Genomic DNA, 10,052 nt, shown 5'->3' with positions numbered 1-10,052 from the left:
TGTCCCGGATTTGCCAGAAAATAAAACATGTCCAGACCGTAGCGCACATTTTCTGGACTTGGTCGCTTCCCTATCAGTCTACGGGCAGCCCAATGACAATCAACGAGGCGCCAGACTTTATCCACAAGAACGGCATTCCAAGAATGTTGACCTTGTCGTCCGGAGAATTGCATGCCTGGTGCATATTCGGCTCCTTTTGCATATCCAATGAGTAGTTTACAGTGTAGACCAGCATATCTGGTTTGATACATTAGGAGGGAATGAGAAAACAGACCGGAATAAAACGATAAACCAGTAAAATAGAACTCCAGTTAAAGAGCCTAAAACTAACCAGTGGATGACACCTACGCTTTATGGCCCCCTATTGGGTCAACGTTTTAAAAGATGAATGGAACAACGATGGTCTGGAAATTCGTATAATCGGCAACTAGACTGACAAGCAGCCTGAATTGTTGGCAGCAGACAGCAAACGGTAGGATAAGTTCCGGTGAAGAAACTTAGGGTTCCAGTTCAGGGGAGCAGTTAACTCGTATACGGCCTGACTGTCGGACTGCCAAACAATATAGTCCACAGGAAAGGATTAACAAGATTAACCTCTCCTGAAGACATTCTCAGAGCATCTTAAAATTGCATTTCCGGAAGAACATGAACCTCATTATTCTGCATTAAGTTACAGCTGAAACGGTTTGCGTAAAGGTTTACTGAAAGCACGTTATTTTTGTTCGCAAATAAATCCTTTCACATTTAATGGGAAGAACGCCTGATTCACCTCAGAACCAAGCTGAACGGCGATATTCAAGTTATTTTCAGCCTTCCCATGGATGTCTATGTATCAACTCTAGATATGCATACACGTAAATTGGAGCGCAAACATCAGAACAGCAAGACAAAACTGCCCTAGGCATATGCTAGCAGAATGAGTCCCCTCCTGGTCACATGTCAAGAGTTTAGTCGATTCTAATGCCGTGCCCACCGGAGTTTCACTCTACACCAAGAATGGCCAATTTTGGCGGTGAACCACATTTTGAAAAATCAAGAATTTGAACATATGGATTTCTGGAACAGTGAGTGAATGAATGCGCGGAATCAAGGAGGTTGGCGGTATCAAGAAAGCAGAAGTTAGAGATTTTCAACCAATTGGGACCGATTGAGAGGTCACTGTTTCATAGAGGTTTGATAAACAATCGGTGGATTTATTGCTGGGCAACGTTTCGCTTTTGACACAAAAGCTTCGTCGGGCCAAATGAGTAAGTAAGTAGGTTGATTGGGTTTTAAGGCAGTCAGACCACCGAGAAACGCAGATGAATACCACGCGTTAGTTAAAGATTCGGCAATGGCAGGGCATGCACTTGACACTGGGCATAGGATAGATTTAGAAAATGAGGACATCCTGAGATGGGGCTTAAGATTCAAACCACAGCGACTGGTGGCCGAGGCGATGGAAATCGCCAAGTATCCCAGCATGAGTAGAATAGAGGAAGTAGAACCTGCAAACGTGTGGAGAGCGGTCGCAGATCAGCCAAGATGACACCAGGCGGTGTGCAGTCATCAGCGAAATGGTCTGGGTCTAAAAGTACAAAAATCCAAGTAAAGTTAGCTCCAATTAACTACCCCACTCCCATCCCCAAAACAATTGTCCCGGCACCCTGTGACGAACACAAGTGGACGAAATCTGTGAACGACCCCACGAGGAATTTTCCATTAAGGTATCCTAGACTGAAAAAGCAAGGACGAAAATTCCGGGTTCATCATGAAGACAAACCCTCCCCCTAACCAACCAATCATGAACGTTAGTCATCCCCACTAACCAACGAACAGGAACATCAGACTGAACACTCAGCACTGATCAAATCGGTTATTCATAAGAAATCTCACGGATTGGTCCATTGACTGCCTTAAAACCCAATCGACCTACTTACTTACTCACTTGGCCCGACGAAGACTTTGTGTCAAAAGCGAAACGTTGCCCAGCAATAAGTCCACCGATTGTTTATGGAACCTCTCTGAAAAGAAGCTAGAGATCTTTGAAGGTAACAAGGTGTGCAGCCGCAATCAGTTCACGTGCAAGCTCACGTTATCGGTAGTACCCACCAACCCATGTAGTTCAAATCCGAGCCCTGAAATTGGTTCATCAGATTTTCGCACCCCAAGCACTTTCCCAGACAGATCGGAGCGTAAAGCAACAGACACAGAATCAATGTAGACCACATGATCAATTTAAAAACGTCGACTGCTAGGACCGGTATCATGTTGCTGCACAAGAGGTCCTAATGTCAATTTGGGTGAGCAGATTCGCTCTACGCGACATACGCGACGGTCCCCGAAATTTCAACGACATCAGCACAAGTGACACAGCATGAACGAGTGTACCATGAAATTCGCGTGACCACATCACACGACAAACAGGTGTGTAGGAACTGACCTGCACAGGGTGTAAAAGATTTGTGCGTAAGTGGATTTTCCTGTTCGTATTCCCATCAAAATTTCTTCAGGAGTATCTGGCTTGACGTTGTCAAAGTTCATTTTATGCAAATCCTTGGTGCACAACCATAGAAATATGACCCGGACCTTCTCCAGCTCATCTGTAATATTTCGTGCGTAGATAAGCTGCCAAATCAGTTGCTTGAAACTATCCTGTTGCTGCTGGGATATGGAAACTGCATGCTCGTCAAGGCGACGGAAAACCTAGGAGAGAGATGGGAGAGACCATTATGCTTTAGGTTGGCTGAGCAGCTGAATTGGTGCGAGTAAATAAGCGCATTTGACAGGAGTCTATTATCCTTCGCCAAACGAGGATAACTCTTTAGCCCGACTGAATTCCAGTACATGACATTCGAAAGTGTCACTCTGGGCCATAGTTTGACTATACGTCCGCCCATGGGCTAAGCTACCTATTACTGACAGCTGAGCGGTGGATACGTGTAGCGTGGCTAACTGGCACAGCTGGAGGACGAGGATTTCATGGTCACCGATAATGTCGTCCAGTGTTCATTGCAAATTTAAAGAACCCGATGACAGCAGCTGAAATGGTTTGAAAAAGTGATGGGTTAGTGGCGTCAACAAGCTCGTTTGTAGTTGATGGTGGTAAATCCACCAGGTAGAACATAAGAAAACTCTGGACTGTGCCTATCTGATGAGCTCAGGGAAAGTCGAAACCGGTCGTGGGTTGTCGAATAGTTTTCTGCAACCGAAACCGGTGGGGGGTGTCAAAGAGTTTTCTGCAACCATAGGAGCAGTGCGTTCCGTCAAGAAAATTACTAACTCGATGACAGCGAACGCAGTAGACCATGAGAAATTCCTTATGATCAGTCAACTAAGCGGTTGCAATATATCTTAGTATCTGTCAAGCGTCAGCCAATCAATCCGGCATCGTTCGAAGTTAGAAGAACACTACGGCTGTTTTCAGTCAGCCACTGTATGAAGAGTAGTGGAAGATTAGGTGAGGAATGACGAATTGCCACAAAGGATGTTAACGCAGAAAGCAATTTTGCCGGGACGAAACATGCAATAAGTCTGTCGGTCGATTTTATTGAATAGACTGACAAATCCACCGGTTTCTACTGTACAGTGGTCAGTAGGGCATATTTCAGTGCCCTATGGCAATGCAAATTAGAGGCTTTAGGAAAAAAACCACAAAATAAAGTCTGTCTAATGATAGTATACATAACACAAGGCAAGTCATCTACAACAACGCCGACGGACCACTCTTATCCTTGAAGTAACTATATGGGATTGCTGTAGCTAGTAATGGTTCATATTCTGTGGACCGTTAGGAGACCTTGGGATTATCTATCTTTCCTTTTCAGTTGTAATGGTTTAAAAGGCCTCTCTACCGGCGGCATGAAGCGAATTAGTAAAAAAAGTGAATGAGTTAAACAGTAACTACAGAAGGCGGTGACGCGGCCATAGATACCACAGTTTGTAGAGAAGAAAAACGAATCAAATCTACCGAACCTTTGTGGCGGGCGCAAACAAGCAAGATTAATGACACCACACGCATCACCAATCAGACTTTTCCAGTGGGAACATACATCAAAGGAACCAAAAGGAACCGTTGATTTATCTCCAATGGATGGCAGGTCTTGTGGTCGAGGCTTTTCCACATAAGTCTCTGTAGAAATTGGAAGGAGCGAAAATTCTTTGGGTGGTTCTTGTTGGATTGGACCTGCACTCCAGTTTGCAGTGCTTTGATCCGGTCGATAGAACTGCCCCGAAGGTGCATAGCCAGGTGATCCACCAAGGGTTGCACTGAACTGGTCATATTGCTGTCGATAGAAAGGTAGGCGTTGTGTGGACACACTGGATATTGCCGAGCCTGGAGGAGACACTTGGCTATATTGAACTAAAAAGATGAAAAGACCACTGTAGAATGTGAAGGGCAGGATGACAAATGACACATATATAGAAAAACCTATATTATGTTGTTGAGTTAGGCGAGTCTCCTATTGACATCGCTCCGTATTACAGGGTAGTAACAATGAGATCACAGTTATCACTCATAACTGAAAAGATTCAACCTTACGTATGGCCTGGGAATAATTGAAAAATAGTGAGTTAATTGGAATTTTTCTCGGGGGGCAGCGAGGAAACGACTGAGTGAACATTTTCTGAAGCATAGTAGATAAAAAAAAGTTGAAAGTATGCCATTGAATAGCAGTGTGTCATGAAAAGAAAAGAAAGCGTTCAGCTGTAGCACCCTTCCGGTGCCTAGCTGCCATGCCACACGAAGGAAGCACGAGGGCTGGGATACTGCCAGGTTGCCCAAGCCTAGACAGGGGAAGTCGAGTGGCGGGGATCGGATTCGAACCACGGACCTTCCGGTCAGTAAATTCGCGCTCTAACCACTTGGGCCATCTCGCCCCCATAGTGTGTCATACCGTTAGTTGGTTGCGTTTCGACGTGTGCCATTAGTTGGCTTTTTTCCTCTCTATACAGAATCCAAGTAAAATCCGATTAGTCGCATAGAATTTCCAAGTAAAAATAAGGACTGATCTCCTTTCGAATCGGAAACGATCTTCCATTGTATGCTGGTCTGGTCGTCATTAGTACGCACATTGCACGTTACGTTACGTTACATTACAGTCATTATTTCGCAGGCCAAACCGTTGGAGTGGAATTACTCCAAACGTTGGGACATCTGATTAGTACACATCAACGTATGTTTAACTCATCAAACTTTCCATCTCCGGGATTTCGCCTAAAAACAATATTCTCCTGTGTGTCTGGCTCCACTCAGCAGTTGTTCCATGCATCTACTGAATCAACTAGCCTCAAAGCTGCTACGCCTGCTACGACAGAGTCGAACAACCATTCAGTAGACCTTTCAGGTCCTTATTTCTGTGACGTGCCAAATTATGGGAGTCGACGTTCGATCAGAAATCGTCCACCAGAGATTCTAAGACGGGTCGCTGAAATGGCCCTGTACGACGGTAACTACTTCACCACGTGAGCCAAGCAACTGGTTAGCTGTGACCTGCATTCAGTTAAACCGATGGGTTGTTTAAAGAGACCCTAGATTCGGCCACCAGTTTTGCTCAGCGAAGTCTACATTCGCTCGAAGAAAACCTTGATCACTTCTGATTTCTTTCTTCTGAGGAAGGCTAACTGAAATTTCAGCCATTTCTCTAAGACAAAACAGCGGATAGCCGAAATGCGTGATTATGGTGGTCATGAAACAGAAGTATTCCTGGGCTGTTGCGTAACTGTCAGATTTCTCATACTAGGAGGTCTAGGTGCTTGATAAGAACAATGCATTGAGCAGAGCAATTTGATACCCCGGGAACGGACATTATGCGAAGACATGCGGATTTCAAATCCACGAACACCCAAATCGATAGACCGTTCCATACCAACCCGACAGCGCACTGAACAGAATTATTGGTTTCAAACGAGAACAGGATTTTTTGTGGTCGAAAAAAACACGACAAGCACACACATTTGTTCCACAAAAACTACATTCCGCTCCATGCAGAGGAAAATACACCCGTCGTTCAACTTTTAACACAAAAACCGGAAGTCAACAGACGTTAGTAGGCGAGCAACGAATATTCCCATAAAGAACGAACCCTCCGTAAACGTAAGGAGGAAATTGCATCTATCCGCAGCCACACAGAAGGAATGTGGGTGATTAGTAGCCCGGTCCATAAATGAAGGGCAACAATGGCGAAAACTAAATTACCTAAAGGTGAACATATTTGGAAGTAACCTGGGCTGGGAACACCACAAACACTCACTTTTGGTCGGTCGACTTAAGACTAGGATCGCAGAACTGCGGAAACAGGTTCCTGTTTGTTAGGAGGCAGTGGCAATGAACGTGTCAAATAACAGTAAAAAAAACGCACAGACAAAAATTGTAAAATATGACGGAATAAAAATATCAACCTACCGCTGCCATTGCCGTTGCAACCGGAGTCCAGTTCGGGATGAGAAGAGCCACTGTGCTGGCCAGGTGAGTCGACTCGCTGTTTGGATGGTGAAACAGACAGAATGGTTGACAACGAGTACATGTGAATGTAATTTTGCATTTAAAATCTGTGATAAACCGTACCAAGCAAACTGCTTGACAGTCGTTCAAAAAACGGTGTACCGACGTTAAACCGTCGGTTAAATGTAAAACGACGACTTGGCTTTGTCACCCTCGCCGATATGTGACAAAAATTTAAAACTGATACAAATTGAACTTCATATGTTCACACTTAAAACAGAAAGCCGACAAGTCGCTCCGCAAGGAATGATTCGAATGACGCATGGAACGGTACAACGCATAAAGGTGTACCCCAAAACCAAAGCGAACAAAGGATGCGTAACACTAGAATCCAGAGTTTCATGGGTTAGTCAGATCATGCAGTGATTTCTTGTAACAGAAAAAGCACAAAATAACCCATGTTCGTGTTTAGGGGTAGCGGCAAGGTAATTGATAGGATGTGCACTGCGGCCACCAGCTCTACCATTAACTCTCGTATGCGTTCATTCAAGGTACAATGGACTGGTCGTAGTGCCATACTTGTCGGAAAGGATTCGCAAGCAACATCCAGTATACGCAGCGGTAGTTGGAAGAAGCTTACATCAAATGCTACGGTGTCGCATCTGGTCGCCCGTATCGCATATTTATGTAGACTATTACGAATCGAATAGGCTAGAAAATTCCACCAAGTTAGCACTCTGTATTTTAAAAAAATTGCGCGACTTCTAAATATCTGCCAGTCTCAATCGTGCACTGTGCAAATGGTGAACGCTAGAGGCAGGACATCAACATTCAGCTTTTGCTTGCTGGACGACAGCTGAAATGCCACAGACATTACCCCATACCACGTGAAACTTAGGGGTTTTTAGAAATCTTGCTGGGTAACTGAACCGCATCAAAACCTCGAAATTAACTAGCTCCAGCTCTGATCTGGTCCGATGTGACAGATACCGCCAAAAGCATCAGGCACACACTCAAGATAACTTGCTTCAGAGGATGTGTGAGGTACAGCAAGTGTTGAGTCATGGCAGTATTAATCAGCCAAAGGCAGGCACACCTCTCCATCACGTAAACAGAAATTGAATCCACCATACAAAGACAACATGCGCAGTGACTCACTCCATAATGAAGCGCTTGGGGTCCAAACCCCGGCCGGTCGGAAGCTGACTGCGTTTGGATTGTCCCTGAATGGAAGAGGAGTCAGATACAAAAACATGTGTAAAATGAATGTTGACAAAAAAATGGAAGTGAACATAGCCCAAACGGTCTAAGGTGAAGTAGGACAACTAACAATCAACACCTACCATGATAAACGCAGGAAAAACATACATACCCAATTGCAGCTAGGCAAGTGTATAAACATCAGCTTATGGCCACTAATCGATCAGAACGATATGAAAAGAAGGACATGAAATATTCGAAGGAGGAACCAATGCAGGAAGTTGTAGCACACATTCGGCAAAAAATGACCAACTGGCGGAGAGTTGATGTAATGCAATTTAGAGTACCAGCAATACACGCCTCCAAACGGGTAATCAACGCAGTAGGAGGTCTAGAAAAGCCAGGTAACGTAATTTCATGGTGACATCGCGGTATGAAGGGGATGAAGAGCGAAGGTGCTTACACTACTCTAAACACAAATATCACCGCACAAGCTAACCCACAGGATCACTATGATGTATATTTCTCCAGTCAATAAAAAAAGAGGTAACCTAAAGGGAACGCTAAATAGCATGAAATCCAACAACAACCAAGTGGACGGTACACACGCAAACAATACACCTACAAAACATGGGGCGCATTGCTAAACCAAAATTGCAGAAAGCATCGAGCGGATACCAATCATCTTCAGTTAGTTTTTGAAGGTAAATATGGAGTGGTGATTGGGGGACAAACAGGGGAATTGGTCTCAGTCACTTCAACTATGCCTCGGAGATCACAGTTGCAGCTCTAAACGGAATAAAGTTTGTTCGTTTAGCCGCCACTAGTATCCACAATACACCTGGATCAAGTGTTTCCAATGCCGCGACACGATAACGCGAGCTCACTATGAAGTTAACAAGTTGAAGACAGATCGCTGCACATGCTTAGCTGATAAAAGCGTCGACCGGCGACAAGAGAGAACGGAAATCGATGACATCATCGGACGTGGTTCATTTTTTCAATACTGGTCAAAACTAACTAGAAACGCGTAGTGTACAGAAACAGACAGGTGGCTTTTCACAAAGATAGGGCTAGAGGAGGAACTGGAAATTAGACAACCGTAACAGTCCGTAAACGACGACGAGAAGATTGAGCAGAAGGACAGAGGCCTAGGTTTTACATTCACCCACGACACAAGAAAGGACAATCAATTGAACCGACTAGACATAGTAGTATTTTTCCACGTTTTTTCGTTAGGATCAATATGAGACCTGAATATGAGCTTTGACAATTAATGTAGAAACCATTTACTGCATCAGAAGGATCTCAGACCATAGGAAAAGGTTCGGGACTGTTTCTCACATATGCGTACAAAATTGGCAGGCAACGTACAACCAAAGTGGATTGATCGACTAATCAAGAATGGTCGGACTCACTCAATGGGATTAGTGCAGTGCAGATTGCTGCAAATCAGGATGTATTAGTCGAAAATCAGGCATACACAGGAAATTTATAACTCCGTTTTTCTCCGGAACGGTCGACAAGGGAGCACCAAGTATTGTTGTTCTCAAATAAACCAAGTGTGTAGATAGAACATGCGACAAACCAAAGAGAACAACGAGTGCTGGTGATATTGCTATTTAATGGTCCTTTATTTCTGCTGAATTTCCCTGAAAGTTTTATGCTTCTTTAGTTAGCAAGTCAAACCGTTCTTCCGCACCAGTTTGTAGCACACAAGATTTGTGACCAATTGGTGTGCACAGGGTGGCATAATAAATGAGCAAAAACTTCAGGAAAGGAAAACACAATGCAAGATAAGACGAAGGGGGAACCTTTGGTTCTGCGCACAACCACGTTCCATACGATTTCATACTGAACAAAGACATAGTGCTTATCGCCTGATCGTTACCGTTAGAATGTCAAGTTAATCAACCAAGGTGCTAGTTTTGAAAAAAAAGTCAATAGATGAGCAGGAAACACGAATATCGCAAGAACATCCGATATAACCTTAACAAAGAATAACCTCACAACACAGTGCTGCTTCCAAAGTGTTCCCAAGAGCATTGAGGTATACAATGCCTTCCGGGAGACATGCTTCCGGGAAGACAGCACTTAGGTCGGAAAGATTTCATTTGCCTATGCCATACAGCGGTGAGAATTACGGCTTTGGTTGACCAGTCCCAGGGGGAGAATAACTAACTGACACCTTTTCGAAAATTGTTGACTGAAATACTAATAATGCTGTGAAAGTAAGTGAATTATTATGAGGACGCAAATCAAATCAAGACCAGTGTTAAACGAAATCGTGGAAACAATCCATTAGGGTCAATTACACACACACACGTTTGATGAAAGACCGCATTTTGCTTACATTTCCCTGTCGGAAACCTCATCATCATCATCATCATCATCATCATCATCATTCATATCATCATCATCATCATCA

General features: G+C 44.0%; 1 protein-coding gene across 1 annotated transcript in view; it reads right to left on the bottom strand.

Annotated features, from left to right (window-relative positions):
- Positions 1–10,052, bottom strand: part of T265_02193 (hypothetical protein) — a gene marked incomplete at both ends in the record, with an annotated part of 73,156 nt that overhangs the window by 14,243 nt on the left and 48,861 nt on the right. Inside the window, 5 exons of the mRNA XM_009166381.1 lie at positions 48–237; positions 2,423–2,685; positions 4,032–4,342; positions 6,386–6,461; positions 7,583–7,647. Of these exons, the coding sequence (XP_009164645.1) occupies positions 48–237; positions 2,423–2,685; positions 4,032–4,342; positions 6,386–6,461; positions 7,583–7,647 (905 nt within the window). The remainder of the gene's footprint in view (positions 1–47; positions 238–2,422; positions 2,686–4,031; positions 4,343–6,385; positions 6,462–7,582; positions 7,648–10,052) is intronic.

The sequence above is a fragment of the Opisthorchis viverrini genome (genome assembly GCF_000715545.1).
Source record: "Opisthorchis viverrini unplaced genomic scaffold opera_v5_27, whole genome shotgun sequence".
Lineage (NCBI taxonomy): Eukaryota > Metazoa > Platyhelminthes > Trematoda > Opisthorchiida > Opisthorchiidae > Opisthorchis > Opisthorchis viverrini.
Note: the sequence above shows the minus strand (reverse complement) of the source record. Positions and strands in the feature narration are given on the sequence as shown.